The following is a 22,964-nucleotide window of genomic DNA, read 5'->3' on the forward strand; positions in this document are numbered from 1 at the left end:
AATTAGAAATAGCATTTGAAGAACTTATACACTTTTACAAGAAATAAATATGTTATTATTCTATTAATGATATTTTCATTACTGTTCTCTCCTTGCCCTCCCCCACCCTTTACCCACTACATAATCTAAATAGAATGTCATTGTTTAAACAAAGAAAATAATAAAAGAAGAAGGAAAAAAAAGGTAAAGATAAAAAAATGTATCAAATTACTAACCTTACTTTTTTCAGAAAGAGAAACAAATCGAGTCACAGCCTGCCATTAAATCCTCAGACATTTTGACTGGTTATGAAACAAAACATTTCTTTGCACATAGAGAATAACTTTGATTAAATCGTTTCCAAAATATTTGTGGCTTTCTGGAAATGCAGGAACTATATTCAAAAAGATTAATAATGAACTAAAATGATGAGAGAGAAAAAAACATATAACAAATCATTTGTTTTTTAGTCTCTTCTTCTTCTCTGAAGTCTTCCAGGAAGCTTCAGTTGCCAATCTCTTTAATGAAGAACTAGCCCATTCCATTTCTTCTATTTTATCCAAAATCCTTTTTTCTTTGACAAACAGTAAAGCAGAGTCTAAATCATCGAAGACCTTAGGACCATCAGGAAGGAAGATTTTAAGCTTGGCAGGAAACAGAAGGTATGTTTTAAACTGTGCTTTTTTAAGCTCCCTTAGTGGCAGAAAAACTTTTCTTTTAGCAATTACCATGGAAGAATAGTCATTGTCAAAACGCACAGTTGTCTCATTAAACTTAACAGGAGCTTTAGCCCAAGCAGATTTAAGAACCATCTCTTTATCAAAAGATGATAGAAATCTAACTATAACTGATCTAGGATAGTTTTTGTTAGAGTTAGTATTAGCTATAGATCTATGTGCTCTTTCGATACCAAAAGAGAATGCTTCTGGTAAATCTAAAGTTTTAGGGAGCCATGTTGTTAAAAAAGAAGTAATATTGTTACCTTCAATATTTTCTGGCAGTCCAAAAATCCTAATGTTATTGCGCCTAGATCTATTTTCCAGGTCATCCAGCTTTGTTTGTAAATGTGTATTTTGTTTCAGCAGAAACTCAATGTTGATTCCCTCTTCTTGTATTTTATTTTCCATGTCATTCACAGCTTCTTCTATGCCTGTCATCTGGATCTTCTGTTGTTGCAGGTCCATATGTAACAAGTCTATTTGTTTTGTAGTTTTTTCTACGAAAGTGTCTATTTTAGTATCCATTTTATCCATCTTAGCAGTAAGTTGCTGGACTATAATTATCAGAGACTGAAGTTCTTTCTTGATGCTGGAGTCTTGAGAATTTGTCTTACTGGAACTCATTTCAGACTGATAAACTGACAGGAAAATTTCCAAAGTAATTTCTGACAGGAATATTATTAAGATTTCCTTTCTTTTTTAGATATAGTTCAAGAACTATATAAAACAAACATATTTAGAAAGAAAATTACTTCAAGAATTAATTTTTTAAGTAATTAATTCCTGTCAATGTAATGAAATTGGTGGAGCTGAAGAAATCTGCTGCTATCCTGTGTTCATCCTTGGCCACGCCCCACCTTTGTTATATTCCTGATGCTTCTGTGATGACAAATAAACAGTGGAACACTGTGGTCAGCTCCATATCCTTCAGTGTGGTAGCATCTGATGGGCTACTTCCTGTGGCTGATGTCACATCTGGCATGACTAATCATATCAGTGACATGCCTATGACATTGATGTGTGTACACCTATGCCCACTCACTGCACTGATGCTGCACAATGACAATAATTTCTACTGACACTGAGGTTGGTTATCACTTCCATTCCTCAACACGTCACCAATGGGTCCTAAGTGCCTGCAGCAGGATTTTGCTATCAATTTTCCAGCCTCTGTGTACCAACAAGTTCTGTGAACATGATGACACTGGTGGTGAAAACAAGAGAAAACAGCAATATACACTATACAGATATCAATGGTTTAGATTCAAACTATAGAAGCACAAGTAACAAATTTATACAGTAGTAAAATGGTTGTGGCATTTTGTGTACAGATACTGGTGAAGTGTATAACACACAGAGACAGAGGCACTCTTCAGATCCCAGCCTCTGTGTTAGGCTCTATATAAGACATGTGTAGGTCAACATTTATTTCATAATTATACAAGCTGTATATGTAATATACACATGAAAGTGCCATCCCCTGATGCAAACATATAATAAAATAGACATAACATATATGTTTGTAATATTACACAATAGACGTAGTCTTATTATTGTTACTAGGTAGAAGACACAGCTGACCATAGTGTTGCATATGCTACAAGAGATTAATGGGTTTAATAGCTTCATCATTAGGAGGACACTTTAAAGTAGATTAGATGATGCATCTTGACACAAAACTGATGCCTATCTATATTCCAGAGATCTTTCTCAGCCAGCAGAATTGTTGCAATACCACTAGACAGCATTCAAAATGGCACAAAGCTCATAAACTCTGCATTATTATTGCAAATGAGTCCTTACACTACAAATGCCTCTGGCTAGTCTAATTACACTTCCATGCCGGGTGGACAAAGGGCCCAGCTTGTTTGTAACACATATGTGTGGGATTTAACAGATGTAGGCTTATGCAGGTGACTTGTGCATGTGTATACAACATGCAACTGCAGAGTGATGAGCTGTACTACTCACAATTCACAGATCATGTTATATATGTGATATGCTGACTGCCATCTTATATAGTCATATCACATGTGATATGCTGACTGCCATCTTATATAGTCATATCACATGTGATTCGCTGACTGCCATCTTATATAGTCATATCACATGTGATATGCTGACTGCCATCTTATATAGTCATATCACATGTGATATGCTGACTGCCATCTTATAGAGTCATATCACATGTGATTCGCTGACTGCCATCTTATATAGTCATATCACATGTGATATGCTGACTGCCATCTTATATAGTCATATCACATGTGATATGCTGACTGCCATCTTATATAGTCATATCACATGTGATTCGCTGACTGCCATCTTATATAGTCATATCACATGTGATATGCTGACTGCCATCTTATATAGTCATATCACATGTGATTCGCTGACTGCCATCTTATATAGTCATATCACATGTGATATGCTGACTGCCATCTTATATAGTCATATCACATGTGATATGCTGACTGCCATCTTATATAGTCATATCACATGTGATATGCTGACTGCCATCTTATATAGTCATATCACATGTGATTCGCTGACTGCCATCTTATATAGTCATATCACATGTGATATGCTGACTGCCATCTTATATAGTCATATCACATGTGATATGCTGACTGCCATCTTATATAGTCATATCACATGTGATTCGCTGACTGCCATCTTATATAGTCATATCACATGTGATATGCTGACTGCCATCTTATATAGTCATATCACATGTGATATGCTGACTGCCGTCTTATATAGTCATATCACATGTGATATGCTGACTGCCGTCTTATATAGTCATATCACATGTGATATGCTGACTGCCATCTTATATAGTCATATCACATGTGATATGCTGACTGCCATCTTATATAGTCATATCACATGTGATATGCTGACTGCCATCTTATATAGTCATATCACATGTGATATGCTGACTGCCATCTTATATATTCATATCACATGTGATATGCTGACTGCCATCTTATATAGTCATATCACATGTGATATGCTGACTGCCATCTTATATAGTCATATCACATGTGATTCGCTGACTGCCATCTTATATAGTCATATCACATGTGATATGCTGACTGCCATCTTATATAGTCATATCACATGTGATATGCTGACTGCCATCTTATATAGTCATATCACATGTGATATGCTGACTGCCATCTTATATAGTCATACCACATGTGATATGCTGACTGCCATCTTATATAGTCATACCACATGTGATATGCTGACTGCCATCTTATATAGTCATATCACATGTGATTCGCTGACTGCCATCTTATATAGTCATATCACAACAGCTACGTCTGCTATTGTGCAGTCGAAAATACCTGCCAAGTATATTAAGGAGACAAAAAGTGTGCTGTAACTCCTTCACAACCAGTTTACAGAGTGAATACAGAAGCCTGATGATGGGCATATCTGGAAAACTGATGCCTAGAATGACCAAACCAAGGTTCTGACCAGGGCCACTGGTATTATCTGGAAAGCTGAATAGTGCAGGCACATCTGTACAATAATGTCATCATCCTGATAACATCTGTCAGTTGAAAACAGAGGTTGGGAGGCAATGTTGTGATTAGCATTGTAAGTGCATTTTGTTATACTTTTTTTGGAAATTGTTGGCAGTATCCTGTACAGATGTGCTCCTGATACCCACAGATCCACCTGTCATGTGTCATTGCTATTTGTTGTAAGGTTCTGTAAGGGGCTGTTATGTTTGCATTTGGTGATGATGGGATGTAATGTCACTGTCCTGTGCAGATATGTCCCTGCTACATAAAGGTCCATCTGTGATATGATTGATATGTCTGATGAGGTAACGGTCGGAGTTCATATGGGTGCATGTGTGATGGTCATGGGCATTTAACTGCTCTCTCACCATGTTCTAGGTAATAACATTGTCTAGGTCTGTACACCTATACACAGGGGCATGAATCTGACTGGCTGCCATGCAACATGATGAAGGACATGGGTGTAGGGTGTGTTTGGTATATACGGCACTGCCACCTTTTCCCCTTTTATAATGGTTCACTAATGTGAATTTTTCACTTTCTAGCATAGGTATAACAGAATGTTAACCATTTGGGCTGCCACATGAGGCTGCTCTTTGCATTGATAAAGCCCCACTTTTCATGGCAATAAGGCAGGGTTGGTATCTAAGGATAGTTGCAGCCTTGTCGTTTATGCTCACTGCACTTACTCAACTACAAAAATTACAGCAACTCTCATTTTGCTCTAGTCTGCAGGTCCAGAAGAAGAGCTGAAGCCAGTGCCTCAACCACACCCTGCTCCTGCTGAAGCTGTAGCTGGGCAGGGTGATGGGGATAGAAGTGCATGCTGGAGAGGAGGCACTGACCTCTCTTTAGCAGACAGTCTGACATCATTGATTGCATTGGTCCAGCTACAACCACAGCAAGTAGTGATGTCTGTAGCTGAGAAGAAGCAGGATGCTCAGCCTGGTTGCATACAACTCACAGTGGAATGGATAGCAGCCCCCAGCCATAGGAACATCAGATGAGGGATAAGCCTTCCCCTGGCCTCACTGATAAGTCTGTTGGTGATTGGTCAGTACAGGTTCCCTCTGTGCTGGGTGGCTTCTTGACTGCTGCCCATACCCCACTCTATCCACAACCAGGCAATCACACTTCTTTTTGTGAGAAGTCTGATACCCTGTGCATTTTCTAAACTTCCACACCACCAAGTGTTTGTCTAAGTCCATCCTTTGTTTTGCATCCTAATATGTGCATACCTACCTTAATTGCCTTGTTGTGGCTTTATCTTTGTCTGTTTGCCCTGCACACTCAACTACTACCCTTTATTTCCTTCCCCTGCTTTTTCTTTCTCCCTTCTTCTTCATCCTCTTCTTAGAATAAAAAGGGGGGTATCAACAAAAAAGTCGACCTGCTTCTCCAGCATCCCACACATTCCTGCATGATTTCCTTTCATGTATCCCCCTGCCTGCTGCCTTCCTCCTTTTTTTTCCTTTACATCCCTTTTCCACCTCATTTATGCATCATAATAATGTCCATGTTTATCACCTGCCCCTTAACATATTACAGATGATATTCTGATGTATGTCTGGATCACTGTTTTTTGCTGCTCTGCCCTGGGATACATTGTAATACACACCATTGCTATTATATATATATATATATATATATATATATATATATATATATATATATATATATATATATTTATATATATTACTAAACATGTAGCTGGTGGTACTCTGCTTTTCTCTACAACTGATTTAGTGCACAGCCTGATCTCACTGCTTCATTTGCTAGTTGCTGCATTACATGGCTACTGCCATCGAGTACCACAATGCACTTGGTGGTGCTGCATGCCCCATTTGCATTAAACTTAGTGTCTTCATTGTTTCGATTCACCACCGGGTTGTTGAAAGCACAGTGCAGGTGTCCAGCAGTTACCTATGAATCCCAGTCACTGTGAGAAAGCAGTGAATTATGAACCTCCCAGTTACACTTTTAAGGTGTTTTTGTTGGGGTTTCATCCTCCCTGCACTGCGCATCAGTACTGTTTACATATGCTTACTCCAAGACCATTGGACTAGGAGGAATACTCCAAAAAAACAGAGTCTAGCTTGCCCAAATCACAATTACACCCCTCAAGCTTTCCGTATGGCTATCTCTGTTTTAAATGCTACTTTGTATCATAATCAGCATACTGTGGTTGCAGTAACTTTGCGATGATCTCCAAGTCCGCAGAATTTACTACTACTTTATTCTAAGTTATGAAGTCTCGTATTTCGTTAATACTAATGGGCATTCTAAGTTGGATTCTGTCAACAGCTTTTAGTGAATGCTAACCATATTTTTCATCTGCAAATTATGCAATAATAAATATTTAAACAAATGTCTTATGAATACTACATATCAAACTGATTATTAACCTAAAGTAATTCAAGATATTTGCCTTTTAAGGTCTGGGTGAGGTTCAACCTACAGGGAGAAGTGATTTCAGATTTGAAGTGAAACAAAACCACAGAGGTCACAGTATTGTCCACACAACGTTAGGTCATCATCATCATCATTCTCTTTCGGCTTTTCCCGTTAGGGGTCGCCACAGCGGATCATCTCTTTCCATTTCTTCCTATCCTCTGCATCTTGCTCTGTCACACCAACCGCCTGCATGTCCTCTCTCACCACATCCATAAACCTTATCTTAGGTCTTCCTCTATTTCTCTTACCTGGCAGCTCCATCCTTAGCATCTTTTTCCCAATATACCCATCATCCCTCCTCAGCACATGTCCAAACCAACGCAATCTTGTCTCTCTTGCTTTGTCTCCAAACTGTCCAACATGAGCTGACCCTCGAATATACTGATTCCTAATCCTATCCATCCTATTCACACCGATTGCAAATCTTAACATCTTTAACTCTGCCACATCCAGCTCTGACTCCTGCCTTTTTGTCAATGCCACTGTCTCCAACCCATATAACATAGCTGGTCTCACTACACTCTTGTAGACCTTCCCTTTCACTCTTACTGATACCCGTCTGTCACAAATCACTCCTGACACTCTTCTCCACCCATTCCACCCTGCCTGTACTCTCTTCTTCACCTCTCTTCCACATTCACCATTACTCTGATACAATGTATCAGCTAGATCATGGGCAGGAAGGAAGAAAAAGTCAACAGATTTAAAACTGCAGGGACTATCTTGTGTGAAGAGAAACCTCAGTAATGACATAAGGTAAAAGCTCAGTGATGACATAAGGTAAAAGCCCAGTAATGACATAAGGTAAAAGCTCAGTGATGACATAAGGTAAAAGCTCAGTGATGACATAAGGTAAAAGCTCAGTGATGACATAAGGTAAAAGCCCAGTAATGACATAAGGTAAAAGCTCAGTGATGACATGAGGTAAAAGCCCAATAATGACATGAGGTAAAAGCCCAGTAATGACATAAGGTAAAAGCCCAGTGATGACATGAGGTAAAAGCCCAGTAATGACATAATGTAAAAGCTCATTAATTACATAAGGTAAAAGCTCAGTGATGACATGAGGTAAAAGCCCAGTAATGACATAAGGTAAAAGCTCAGTGATGACATGAGATAAAAGCTCAGTAATGACATAATATAAAAGCTCATTAATTACATAAGGTAAAAGCTCAGTAATGACATAATATAAAAGCTCATTAATTACATAAGGTAAAAGCTCAGTGATGACATAAGGTAAAACCTCAGTGATGACGAGGTAAAAGCTCAGTGATGACACGAGTTAAAAGCTCAGTGATGACATAAGGTAAAAGCTCAGTGATGACGAGGTAAAAGCTCAGTGATGACACGAGGTAAAAGCTCAGTGATGACACGAGTTAAAAGCTCAGTGATGACATAAGGTAAAAGCTCAGTGATGACATAAGGTAAAAGCTCAGTGATGACATGAGGTAAGTTTTTTTTAACATAATTAATGGCAGACAATAACAACTAGATATGTTAGATAGCTGGGGGTGGACTAGTCCTAGTTCTCAGCTTTCCTTGATTTTGAAGAGCATGCATGATGTGGTCTAATTGCCTGATTTCTCATAATTTGTTTGATTTCCTGGTAAATCACTAAGGATTACAGTCCATCAAAAATGTCAGACATTGGAGTCTCATGCTTCTTAGTCCTCAAAAAATGTTTGCTAATACAAAACTTGTTCTACTAAGTGAATTTAAGTAACACATGAAAAAAATACTGCCCTGTCTGTAAGGTCATATAACTAAAGGCACATGAAAAAATACTGCCCTGTCTGTAAGGTCATATAACTAACGGCTATTTGTTTAACGTTGCAGGATTTCTATTAAGGAACTTTGAATACTTTAATGTGTGGCTACTGTTTCCAAGCAACAAAGGTGAAACAATTCATGGCTGTCATGTTTAGTTATAACTTCTGGGTATGGGAGAGCTGTCTGTAGAAAGTAATAGACACTCTTGTTTTTTCAGTTTTAACTGTCACTTTCTGGGTTTGCAGGACTAGTGTGCATTTGCAGAATTAATGTGATTTGTGTGAAGCAGCTTGGAATAATTTAATATGTGGCTACTGTTTGCATGGAAGTTCACAAAGATGACATACTACATGGTGGTCTTTTTTATCACATCTGAAGTGTACACATATATAAACTCTGAGATGCACCCCACAGTATCTAGGACACCCATGAGTTCTGGGGACCCCTAGCCCCCTAGTTTAATACAGCTATTTTGCCTAGTTAGAATGTATTTTATGAATAAATGTATCACTACAGGGAAGACTAAGAATAAGAAAACCTGTGAAAAAAAGAAAATAATAATCTGGGTAGTGTGGGTAGGCCGGGAAGGGGGGGCACCATGCAGACCTTTGTTAGCTAAGGCCGGCCCTGTAGATGTAGTAATGATATGCATGTATGCAGATGTTATTAATGTAATTTATGGCATTCAAAGTCAAAGCGGTTATTGAAATTCAGTAATTCGGTAATAAAATGATTTTAGTTTTAAAAGGTTGAGTGCTTTACTTCATTTAGTTTACATTTAAGTTCTATAGGTCAGCATCATCCAAACCAGTGAGTAGAAAGGTCACACAGCTGTAGCTGGGGTCACACATAAATTGTTGTTTACTAAAAACACAACAAAAGACCTAACAAAGCTAACGTCTTCACTTTGTAAGACTTTAACTTCCTATAGTGGAGGCTCGTGGTATATGTGCAAATAACCCATAAAGGGCATGTCTCAGTATTTCAGCCAAATGGCTTCTGTGTGCTCATAAGATTTTAATTTCACTTTTTAAAATCTTTACTGGTATATTCAGGGCAGATAAGTCAAACCCCACTAGCTGTAGATATCTAAACCAAACATCACACAGATAAATCCCTTGCTAAAAGCTCCAAGAAAGATCAAAAGTCTTTATTTTTTTCTCACTCAAGTTTGGGGAGGTCTTTTATTTCAGGAAATATATTATATTATATTATATTATATTATATTATATTATATTATATGTTAAACCTATACTAATGAGTACTGCAACTGGTCAGGCCTATAAAGGTGATGTAAATATACAACGGATAATCCAACAGACCAAATCAAGATATTATTCAGATCACAAATCACAATACCATGAAAATAATTTATAACTATTCATAATTAGGAATGTTGCAATCAGTTCTGCAGTAGTAATCAGTTATCTTAACTTCCTTATTGAAAATTTCCCCAGACATATAACATTTTATTTGTGTGCTATGATTTTTTCAGTGTAACTTTGATAGCATGTGCTCATCTCTTCGGAGCACTACACCCACTACCAGGATTTGCTGTTGGACAACTAAATAGGGATCAGGCTTACAGTACACACAAAAAAACTTTTAAAAAATATTTTGCCCCCCCCCATTATATATTTACAACTAATCAAGATACTTGCAAAATAATTTCATCTCAATGATAATGTCATTTGCTCCTATTACATGAGATATAAAGCTACACTAGAATAGAAGAGAGAATACCTTAGAAATATTTCTGATGTTGCAGTAAATATAACTTCACATGTTATTATATGTGTGATACAGTTTTATAATACATACCATATTCTGAATAGTCATAGGCAGTTCTCACAGCTGCAAGCTGCAACAGACACAAAAATATGCAAAATTAGTTGTTAAATACAAGCTAGAGAAAAGTGGAAAGTAATTATCTCTAGTAATGTTTTTTGAAGGCTTACAGAATCAATCTATCTATCTATCTATCTATCTATCTATCTATCTATCTATCTATCTATCTATCTATCTATCTATCTTTCCTGGGAGCCACATTCAGAACTAAACTGGAAAAGTAGTGAAACAGAAATATGTTCTGTTCACATTCTTACAGGAAATAACAAAGTATACACAGAAAATTCAAGAAAAATCAAGACCTTTCAGGTTAAGTATCTCAAAAACTGTTTTTTGAAAAGTACATTCAAACTGTCGTTTTTATAACCAATATTTTAAAACAGTCAAATCAATCAAATTCCACATTCACTTAGCCCTGTGCTTAAAATACTGCAATACAAACTGACCAAATTCAAGCGTACGGACCTACTTATTGAAAAAATAATCTTTTATAACCTTCCATAGACATAAAGCTGAATTCATTTGCTGCTTTGTACTATTTTAAACACTATCACTTGATATAAGGCTCAATTCATTTGTTGAGTGATACAGTTTTTGTTAAGTAAATGTTAAGTTCTGGAAAATGAAGATGTATATTAATACAAATTCACAAGAATATAAACTGTTTTACTTATAAAGGTATATAGTGCTGTTACAAGATCAAAAATTTATTCTGATCTACCATCTCAGCAACAAAAATTTACCAAAATGGGGAACAGTACCAGCTACCATAGTCTTATGTTATTTAATGGACAAAATTGCATATTCTTACGAGTATCCAGGAGTATATAATTACTTGAACAAAGCTGTTCTTTCCAAAATACGTTTTTCATGCACATTTGACTATCCAATGAATCTAATAAAATCTGTGTTCTCATGGACAGTCAGCATGCATCCAGCAAGGTTCTTCATCTGTAAATAATGTTTTAATGATTTTAACCAGTTTTACAGCTATATTTAAATGTACAAGCATAATTTTGCGGTATCTACTACCTCAAGTGAATTGTTTTGAGAATATGAGTTGTGAAAATGATGTGATTATTATGAATGCGCATGCTTTAAGATGTGTTTTCTGATCAGACACATTGACAAACTTTATTCTCAGTTAATTTCTATTTCTAAAGGGGGGTCTGGGATCTTGTTAACCCATATTTGTCTAGGTCTAAAAGGGTTAAGAGTTAAGAGTTAGTGCCAGCTCTCCCTACAAATATAATTATCAGAAAATACAGTCTACAGATATGTGCTGCAGTGAGGCATAACATAAACTTCTTCAGTTATGTTGTCATTTCAGAGAGTAGGTATAGTAAAATAATGCCAGCACCCACGTCATGGCAACAACATATAGTAAAAATCCATTTTTTGTATTTTTAGTATTATTGATATTTAGTATTTGTATTACTGATTCTATGGCTATGTCACAGTCTAAGCTTGACTAATTACATTCTCATACATCCTTTTTAAAATCTTCAAGCAATGATGACGTTTGTATTTATTCAACTGCAATATGCAAGTTACAGCTAAAGCCATATGTGATAATATTAAGAAACCATCAGTAAGTTACTGACTCCAAAACATGTTTCATCATCAAAATCATTTGTCCAGAAATAGCTATAATTAAAGGTGTTCATAGGGATGCAATTTATAGTTAGATCACATACTCACTATCAACACCTTCCTTATAGTAATAACCTGACTCTGGCTTTTCCTTGATGCATGTTTTTCCATTGAAATTACATGGAAAGAATGTTCCTTCTCAAACTGCATGGCATTTTCAGATGGTGCATTGTGTTTAGTACGATTATGATTGCAGCTACATGTTCTATCATTTGTTACAAACCCCATTCTTTACCATACAGTACAGGATAGCTCACTTAACATATACCGACCCCAAATATTCAATTTGTAATTTTCTTATGTATTTTTAAGTCAGAATTACTGTTTCCCATTCATCTTAATGAGATATAGTAACTAATTATTTATAGTGTCAGCAAAATTTGTGGTATTTTTTTAAGCAAAGTAGTGAGACCTATGTAGTATTACATTAGCTTTATAGCTTAGTTATGTTTTCAGCTAATCATATTTAGTTTAGATTTTGGGATCAGGTTCATTTTGCAAGAAATGCCATTCTCTAAGTAGCTTGTTCAGGTTTTGGTTTTCTTTCATGTTTAAATCTTTCATTCTAATTTTGTCAAGTTTCTATTCTCTGGGGTTATTTGTGTAAGTCTGGTGGGATTTGTGTGGTCTGAGTGTGAATTTGTGTGTGTTTGTGTGTATGTGTGTGAGCATGTGTATGTGTGTGCATGTACCCAGACAGATGCTACTGGGGCCCAGTAGACAGAGATCCTGGGTGTAGGAGACCAGTGACATAGGCCACACCTGTCTCTGGTGACCTAGTGACATCAGCCAACTGGTCCAGCAAGTCCAAAACTCATTGCAGAACAGGTTGAGGCATGGCAACCCAGCATTCGTTCAACCAGTCAGTAGTCATCTCCAATACATGCTCCAGCTCTAGCCAAGACAGGGAAGATAATTCTGTCTGGCTACCTGCTTAGACCAAGCTTGGACTATCCCCACTCTGTCAGGTACTCCCATGTCACTCACTTACTCATTGCAGCAACAGGCTTGGCTGGCAGGAAGTGACTGCCGTGCCTGTGACTCAGATGGCCCATTGTGACATGTAGAAGGGAAACATAAAGGGAAGCATACCACTGATGATTAGGACCCAGAGAAGGAACATTATACATAGTACAGGTGTGGAAATATGATGCCACAAACCCCTCTCTGCCATAAGTTTTTGCTGCTTCCTACAACAGTCAGTAGGATTGTCCACTCATTCTGCCCATGCCGATGGACAAAATGGTTATACAAGTCTCATCACATCCAGATGTGACTGAGGTTAGAATACAGTGCAAGGCTACAGTTCTACATATAGGTGCAAACAAGCAGAAACATAAGATGGCGCCTGGGGCAGATGCTCTGCTACTGTGTATATATGTCATGATGTACAAGTAGAATATGATGCCCACAGTAAGGACAGCAGGTTAAACTACCACTTGTAGAGACACTGGTGCAGAAACAGCTACACTAACACAGATATGGGCAATGAACTGGAAGCATAAAATGGCAATCATAAAACATTACTGCCATGTGTCCTACACCACAAAACAACACAGAATCATAAAAACAAATCTGTCAGCAACAACACACTCAACATACAGTCTCCACAAGAATCAACCTCATATAGAGAAAAGTAGAATTTTAACTGCAGAATGACATCCACTGTAAATGACAAACACTTATTATGCCAAGCAAGGCATTCCTGGCTTACTTTTGCTTCTCATTTCCAGAGATCTTCAGGGCAGTTGTGGCACAGGTATGGGGAGATGCCAATCACCCTGGTCATCTGGTCCATTCTGTTGAATCAGGCATACAATTTATGGAATGCACTTGCAAAATTTCCCCACAGACCCCCTCAGAACTGGCTATGTAGGAATAGTAGCATTAATTTGGTGTCAGTAACACACCAGATAGGCGGTCTTCATTAAACACTAACATCAGCAGCTATCACTATGAATCTACAGAAATACAAAATGGCAGGCTGAGACTTGCATCTTCCATGGGAGTTAAAATCACCTGTAAAGCACTTTAGTGTCAGACCCAGCATGGCATGTACATGTACATGCTTGAATGAGCACACACATACATACACACATAGCTTGCCTACACAACTGGATGTGTGTAGCATATCTGTGATGGCAGAACATGTATACCTTATGTCACAGATGTGCTTCTGTGAAACATAACATTTCATACACATCAGCAGAATCTAGCCATATTAGCTCAGTCTCTTGATTATAGAAAGCCACATGTCCATGTGTCACTAGGTGCTTGGGTACATAATAATAGCTGTGTCCCACACCACCCTCCATTCTTTATGTTGTAAATGGAGATGTCTGATGCACAACGTGACTTGATCAAGCTCTGCCCAGCATAGCCTATATGTAACACTACATGGATTATATTCTGCGTGACCTCTCCCTACCACTCAGGGCCCATACATGTGGACCAGATCTTGCAGTTTGCCTGTCTTGCCATATACTGTGCATAGTGCTATATGGAGGAGGGGGGGTGGTATACTGCAGTGTCCAGCCCCAGATATGTCTAGACAGTAGAACCAGGATTTCAGCAGACTGAACAAACACTCTGTTATATTACTGATTTTGGTGGGGATGTGATTATATTGATGTTTGACCAAGTTTTGTTTGTTGTGTATGGGTATCAACAATCAGAGCAAACGTGGGTTAGAAACATTAGGGGTTAAATGTGTGTACATACCATCTGTCGCTTTGGAAAGGGGATCACTAGAGTGCTTGCATTTGCCTACTTAGTGGCTCAGCTGGATGTCACAATGCAAGAAGTGGTGATACAGGTAACCCCTTTGACATATATGGTAAATTGATACTGCCTGGGTTATCAGTCCCTGTACACTGAACGTTACCTGGCAGTTGATGGTATGGTAGCCCTTCCTGTTATGTAATGCTATCTGTGGACCCAGGTTTGGGGAGGTGGGAGATATCATAAAAGCCACACATAATGGTGCTTCTATCCCCGTCTGTACAGGGGAGAACAGATGTGCTGGCCTACATGGGCCAACAACATACTGATGAATGTCTTGAGCATAATAGAGGCTTATGTGTGTGATATGCCCACTGTGTCCCCAGTTTGTTTCTAAAAGGTTGCTGTTGAAACAACGATAAGAACTACACATACCTTGCTATCCATTAGTATGGGAAGTCCACTCATTCCTCCACTTCCTGTCTGTGGGTCACACAGTTCAAGCAATGCCTATATATTCCAGAATATGGTCTGGGAGTTGCTGGTTCATCAGCTGGTGTGATGTTAACGTTTACCAGAAACACTGATGATGGTGTCACCTGCCACCACATTGCATTAATGGGATAATGCTAGCAGTGCCTGATAGAATATTGGTGTATAACAACTGCTGCCTCTCCAAGTATATTCACTACTTTTGAATGTTAAAAAATGTCAGAGTGCTTTTTGCCATTATGCTCACAAGCAGTTGCCTGTATAACTTCATATCTGATGGCAATAAATCAATACCTACTTTAGCTTATCTTGATTTGCATGCAATTATGCACTCATTAGAATGTGCATCTTTATATGGGTGTAATTATGCACTCATTCCACATCATTATATATACTCCATGCTAGTTAGGTTTGGTTCAAGATCCTGTAAGCTCGACTCCAGCAACATTTGGGCAGGGAACTGACAGATCTAGAAGATGGTTTTAGAGTGGCAAGAGGCACTGTGATCAAACTGGCAACAGCTGCTGAATAACAGAGACAACGAGGGCCTTGCAAATATGATTTACGTCTGTTTTACTGGCTACTCCAAAGCTTTTACTAGGTAGATCATAGCAAACTGACAATTTCTTAGAGAAAGGGAATACTCTTTGCCACTTTACTTGCCTCCTGAGGAATCTGTAAACAGAACAAGAGCAGTTACAACTGAATATGGAATTATAAATGGTTCAAGATTGGGAAAAAGAGTCCGACAAAGTTGTATATTGTCTACATATTTCATGTATATACTGATTATATCATACAAAATGCTGGGTAGATGAATTACATGTTGGCATCAAAACTATTAGGATAAATATTAGCAACCTCAGAAATGCAGATGATACCACTTCAATGATTGAAAATGGGGAACAGTTGAAGTAGAAATTCCAAATGATTGTATGCTAATCAACACATAAAACTAATTTTATGTCATAACAATTCTTTGCAAAGAGATGGAGAGGAAGTAGAAGCTATGACAGACTGTATATTCCTGGGCCCAAATACTTCAGGAAATGGAGATTACAGCAATGAAATTAAGGAAAGCTTTCCTTCTTGGAAGAAAAGTTATTGCAAATCTACAAAAGATTTTGAAGAGTAGACCACATTTTCAATAAAAAGTTATATAGTTTAAAGTATGGTTTTCTAGTAATAGCATATGACAATTAGAGTTGAACTATAAGTCAGGCTGTGCACTGGAAAAATGCCATTGAACTGTGAAGTTTTGAAAATGTCATGGTATGCAAAAAATATAAAATTAGGCAATATTTAACCCCAAATGGAGGGCTACAAAGCCAAAGGAGGTGGAGTTTCAATATTTATCAAAGACATACACACCTCCAGGCTGTTCAAACAGTATGACACACAGGAGACACTCCAAGTGTATTCAACTGTTGACAAAACATCTGTTCAAATCATAGCTAGCTACAGGACACCCACTCCACCTATCTGGACTTACTTGAATCCATCAAGATTCAACCCTCTACCCTGATCCTGGGTGACTAACTACCCAACCATAGCGTGGAAGACTTATTCTGGCCCAGACATGAATGCCCAGAGATTCCTCAACTTCGTCAGTGCAAATGCATTGAATCAGCTGGTTGACACCCCTATGAGAGGTGAAAATATCCTAGACATGGTCCTAACCAACATGAGTAGCCACTGTAGCACTCCAACAGTGTCATCCTCCTTGGTAAGATCTGACCATAAAGCGATCACTTTTGAAGTCACCATCTCCTCTGACCCCCCCCTCCCCCCCAGTCAGGGTCAAATGAAAAAACTTTTCCAAAGCTGACTACAATCTCCTCCGAGCAGGTATAAGCTTCACAGCCACCATCCCTTCAGTTGGAACTAGCACTGATGTCCAAGCCTACACCAAAAAACTATATGAGCACCTACATAGCTGTATGGACTCAGCAAAACCCAACAGGACCAAATCATCTTCCTCAAGGAACAGTAAACCTGTCTGGTGGACAGCAGCAATAAACAAACTATATAACAGAAGGAAAAATTGCTGTACAGGGCTAAGAAGGAACAGGTGCCAAGTTGGAAGCAATCTCTCCTTTGTCTGAACAAGCAAATAAGGTCACTGGAGAAATCTTCTAAGGCTAACTTCAAGTCCAAATTAGCCACATCCACCAAGGACAATCACAAGGCCTTCTTCATATATGTCCGCAAACTCAAAGGCAACACCCAAATCTGCTCTGAACCGGTGGTCAATAACACCACATAGATATAGCCAACCTGCTGGCAGGCAAGTTCAGTGAAAACTACACTCCCCTGTCCCCCCCCCCCATCAGTAAGCCAGAACATCCCCACCACCTGCCCCCATAACATCCCTGGCTGTATCCTATATGACCTCAGGCATGAGTTCTCATCTCCATTAGACACCCTATTCAATCAAAGCCTGAGTATGAGCTTCATCCCAGCTGAATGGAGGACAGCCACTGGCATCCCTCTACACAAAAGGTGGAGCATCCACTGACCCAGGTAATTATAGGCCCATCAGCCTAACTAGCCTGATCTGCAAGGCCATGGAACCCATTATTATGGACCTTATAAACAAGGACATTGGCAACCTCCAAACACTTGACCCCACACAATTTGGTTTTGTCAAAGGGAGATCATGCCTGTTAAACTTGGTGGACTTCTTTGAAATAGTCACCAAAGCCATAGACGAGGGGAAGATGGTGCACACCTCCTACCTTGAACTTGCCAAAGCCTTTGAAACTATTCCCCACTTGGGCATAATAGATAAACTCTCCCAGCTAGGCATCAACCCGTTATGTTACCAGATGGGTAGCTAACTGGCTCACTGACAGAACTCAGTCAAAGTAGGGGAAGCCACTTCTAGTAGCAGACCCATAATGAGCAATGTACCCCAAGTATGGGTCTTGTGGCATCTACTGTTTGGGATATACTTTTCTGAGGTGCAAGCCAAAACCAGTGGTCTGTGGCTGACCAAGTTTGCAGATGACTGCAAGCAGGGTACTGTCTTAAATCCCCCTAGTGGTGTGAACATCCTCCAAGAGGGCCTTACCCAAACTAATGACTGGTGCCAGAAGCATGGCCTCAAGCTGAATGCCAAGAAATGCAACATTATCCCCATTGGGGAAAATGTCATCCCCACTAATTATCACATTAATAACAATGTACTAAGCATGCAATTAGTCATGATAGCAACCCGACTTTTGACCACCATGTTGCCTCCATTGTACGGAAGGCTTTCTACATGGCCCACCTCATAAACAAGGGTATTTCATCCAGGAACAAGGAGGTCATAACATCCCTGTACTCTTCCCTTATAAGACCCATTATCGAGTACAATGGCTGCTTCAGCATGTACCTTACCAGGAACATGCAGCAGATGGAGAGACCACAGAGGTTCCTGACCAGGAAAATCCAGGATCTCATACACCTATCCCATACAGGTAGGCTAAAAGCCCTGTCCCTCTACTCAGTCTCATACAGACTGCTCAGAGGAGATCTGTGTCTGGCATACAAGGCAATTTCAGACCCAGCCTTGGTGGAGTTGCTGCATATCCGTAAAACAAACTCCACTCGTGCAACCCGAATGCAAGGCCTTAACTTGGTCTGTGACATTAATAGAACTTGTTGGTGGAATAGATTTGTGTCCCAAAGACTCCCCCAGCTATGGAATAGACTCCCTCTCCATGTCAAGCAGAGCACCTCTCTAGCCCTCTTTAAGAGGAACCTGGATGACTGGCTGGGAAACAGAAAATATACCCCTGGCATCCCACCTGTGTCCCTGCTGGACAGGGGAAACAGGTGCTGACTTTGACAGAACATGAGCAAAATTCTTGGCTAAGCTTATAAGGACCTCCGGGCCAATAGCCTAGTATCATCCTATGAACCTATAATAAACCAGACCATTTATTGGAAGGCCTACTATTAAAACTAAAATCTCAGTACTTTGTCCACATAATGGAAAGACTGGATTCAAATCTACAGAAGAGGGTGTTAGAGGCTGTGGTGTGTGGACAGTATTACTTAAGTAATAAACATTAATTTGCAAGAATTTAAAGAAACAGTTGTTGACAGATAGATATTAGGTTCATAGGTAAGTACTAGGCTATCTGCCCAAGGGCATTTATAAGCCTTAGTCAGAATGTGTTGGCTTTCGCCACCCCCTTAGATTAGTTCCCCTGTGCCTCTGTCCAGCAGAGCCATCGGTTCCCTGCGCCACTGTCCAGCAGAGCCATTAGTTTCCTGCACCATTGTCCAGCAGAGACAGTGCAGTGATCCCCGAGGTAAATTTTCTGTTTCCCATCCACCCGTCAAGGTTTCTCTTGAAGAGTGTTAGTGAGGGGCTCTGCCTGATGTATATTGGAATCCTGTTCCAAAGCATGGGGAGTCTCTGGGATAGAAATCTATCCCTCCAGCATGTCCTATTTATTGTTGAGGTGAGGTTTATATCTCTAGAGCGTGTGACTCTCTGGGATTTGTTTTTTTTTAGGTGGAGCATGTCCATCAATTCTAGGTTGGACATGGCCTTGTATGTCAGGCAGAGATCACCTCTGAGTAAACGGTATGCAACTGAGTACAGCTGGGGTTTCTTGAGTTGGGCTGCATAGGGCATCTGTTTGAGGCCAGTAATCCTCTTGGTGAGGTACTTTTGTGGCCTTTCCAGCTGTTGCAGGTGTCTTGTAAGGTACATCCCAAATGGAGCATTGTATTCTATGATGGGTCTAATGAGTGATGAGTAGAGAGGCACAATAACCTCTTTTGTTCTAGATGCAAACCCTATTGTGATTAGGTGGGCCACATAGAAGGATTTTCTAACCACCTTGGTAATATGATTATCAAAGGAGAGATTACTATCTACCTGGGTCCCCAGATCCCTTATTACATTTTCTGTATTTAGGGGACTACCACCTTTGTGGTAGTTCGCAGGTATTTTGTTTTTTCCAAAGGGGATGACTATGCACTTTTTGGCATTTAGCTTGAGGCCATGATTTTGACACCGGGCATCCATCTCGGTGAGACCCATCTGAAGGGTGTCTGTATCAGCCAGAGAATCAATTATGGCCCCTAGTTTGCAGTCGTCTGCGAACTTGGTCAGCCATAGTCCTCCTATGCTTGCCTGTACCTCTGAGAAGTATATACCGAACAGGAGGGGTCCTAGGACTGAGCCCTGGGGGACGCCACCTGAAACCGGTTTAGAGTCAGACATAGAGCCTGCAACTCTCACCATGTGGGTTCTATCCATGAGCCAGTTGGCAACCCATCTTGTGACGTAGGAGTTTATGTTCAAGCTGGTGAGCTTGTCTATAATACTAGAATGGGGAATGGTGCTGAAAGCCTTTGCGAGGTCTAGGTAGGCTGTGTGGACCTCCTTTCCCTCGTCTAATGCCTTGGTAACCATCTCAAAGAAGTCCACCAGGTTTAGGAGGCATGATCTGCCCTTAAGAAAACCAACCTGGGTAGGGTCCAAGGTTTAGAGGTTCCCAATGTCTCTGTTAATGAGTTCCATGATGATGCGTTCCATAGCCTTGAAGACCAGGCTAGTCAGGCTTATAGGGCAATAGTTCCCAGGGTCCATTTTGGCTCCACCTTTGTGGAGCGGGATAACTGTTGCTGTGCACCACACTATGGATACGTAGCCTGTTGAGAGGCTGAGTTTGAACAGTGTGTTTAAGTGAGGGGTTAGTTCATTTTGGAGCTCTTGTAAGACACAACCTGGGACCCCATCCAGTCCCATTGAAGCTGTGTTTTTGGCTTTGGATAGGGCTGTTTTAACCTGTGCATTGGTGATTGATGGGGCCCTACCTTCTTCTGGTATGCTTATGAGCCCTTTAGGGGGTGAGAGGAGGGTGACATTTGCACTAAACCTGTCTGCCAGAATGTTTGCAATATCAGTCGGTTCAGTGTATTTTGTGCCATTCTGCACTAACTCAGAGCAGATCTGAGAGTTTACACTTAGGTTCTTGACATAGCTAAAGAATGCTTTGTGGTTATCTTTGGAGTCATTGGCAATTTTTATTTCGAAACTAGCCTTGGATGATTTAATGAGGGATCGTAGTTTCTTGCTGATACTGATCAGGGATGTCTTTCCTTCTTGGGAATTTCCTCTTTTCTGTACTAGTTTCCTCCTTCTGTTATATAGCTTGTTTATGGCAGGGGTCCACCAGACTGGTTTTCTTTTCTTGGAGGAGTGAGTCTTGGTTTTACTTGGGATAGCACAATCCATGCATTCCTGCAGATGCTCATAGAGTGCCTTTTGTAAAGGTTTCAGCAGCTTGGACAGCATTGTCCTTTAGCATGGGGGCTGTGAACCTTTCCACCTTGGTCTTAAGTAACGTGAAGTTTGCTTTTGAAAATTTTTCATGGTGGTTTCCTTGATCGGGGGTGGGGGCAGAATGTGGATATCCAGAGTGATTAGTCTATGGTCTGATCTAACCAGCGAGGGGTTGACCTCCGGTGTGGAACACTGGTTGCCCATGTTGGTGATGACCAGGTCCAATATGTTGTTCCCTCTGGTGGGGGTGTTGACCAGTTGATCCAGGGGGTTCGAGTTTATAAATTCTAGGAAGCATTGGGCAAGGGAGTTAGTACTTGAGTAGTTCTCCCAGTTTATGTTTGGGTAATTCAAATCACCCAGTATTAAGGTGTTTGGTAGGACCTTCATATTTACCAGTGTCTCCAGAAATACGGAATGGGGGTCCCGGGCCATGGTGGGTGATCTGTAGCAAGCTACAATTTGGATTGCAGTTTTGCCCATTGTTAGTTGCACATGGATGATCTCTGATGCATTGTGCTGCACCACTAACCTGGAGGTGTGGGTATCCTTGATGAATATGGATACACCCCCACCTTTTGTGTTTCAGTCCTGGTTCTGTGGCCGAAAGGTATGGCATGAGTTATAACCTAGTAGTGCTGGGGTGCTCTCAGGAGCCTTAAACCAGGTTTCTGTTACTGCACAGATGTTGATGTTCTCCATACTGAGGAGTGCCTCAAGTGCATGCATTTTGAGGTTTAGACTTCTGGCGTTGAGTAGCATTACCCTCAGTTTTTGGTTACTTGTGCTATTTATGGTGGTGGGTTTGTCTTTTGAGCTTTGCCTAAAAAAAGCACTATGGGGGTGGCAAGAGCTTGGCCAGTATTCGAAAGCCTAAGGGTGACAGGTGCAAGCCATCTCTTGCAAAGCAACGTGGCTTGTCGAGCATGTCATCCCAGGCGGACAGATACTGGATCCCCTTTGAATGACACCAGAAACTTAGCCAATTGTTGAAATTGATAATTTTTTCTTTATACTGTGGCATCATTCTTGGTGAGGGCAGGATGCTACTCAGGGTCAGGGTCATACTGGCCTGGGCTACATGATTAGAGAGCTCTTCCATTTCTCTTTTCATGTAGTCCAGAGAGGTACGTCTCTGGTCATTTACACCAACATGGACAATGACAGAGTCGTATTTTACTTGTTCTGGAGTGACCTGAGTGCTTGTGTTATGTGGCGGATCCTGGCACCTGACAGGCAGTTAACTGTAACCTTCTCCTTGTCCAGCCTAGTTAGTGGGACATCAGTATGCCTGACTATAGAGTCTCCTATTACTAGTGTGTTGGGTATGTTATTTTGCGTTAAGGGCTGTGATTGCGTGGCACACTGATTATGTGGAGTATGTGTTTCATAGTTGGTGATGGGGTGTGGAGGTTGCTTGGATGTCTGCTTTGAAGGTCTCTGTTGCTTTTGCAGATTTTTATTTAGAGCCTCCGAGTATGTTTTCATGTATTCATGTGT

The 22,964-nt window shown here is 40.0% G+C and overlaps 1 protein-coding gene across 2 annotated transcripts in view; it reads right to left on the reverse strand.

The window, feature by feature from the left end:
• Window positions 1-22,964, reverse strand: part of HABP2 (hyaluronan binding protein 2) — a 677,235-nt gene that overhangs the window by 618,901 nt on the left and 35,370 nt on the right. For both annotated transcript variants that reach the window (XM_044055834.1, XM_044055835.1), the window contains exon 2: window positions 10,280-10,319. In XM_044055834.1, the coding sequence (XP_043911769.1) occupies window positions 10,280-10,319 (40 nt within the window). The remainder of the gene's footprint in view (window positions 1-10,279; window positions 10,320-22,964) is intronic.

The sequence above is a fragment of the Protopterus annectens genome, chromosome 14.part0, assembly GCF_019279795.1.
Source record: "Protopterus annectens isolate FY-2018-M chromosome 14.part0, PAN1.0, whole genome shotgun sequence".
In the NCBI taxonomy this organism is placed as follows: Eukaryota; Metazoa; Chordata; order Ceratodontiformes; family Protopteridae; genus Protopterus; species Protopterus annectens.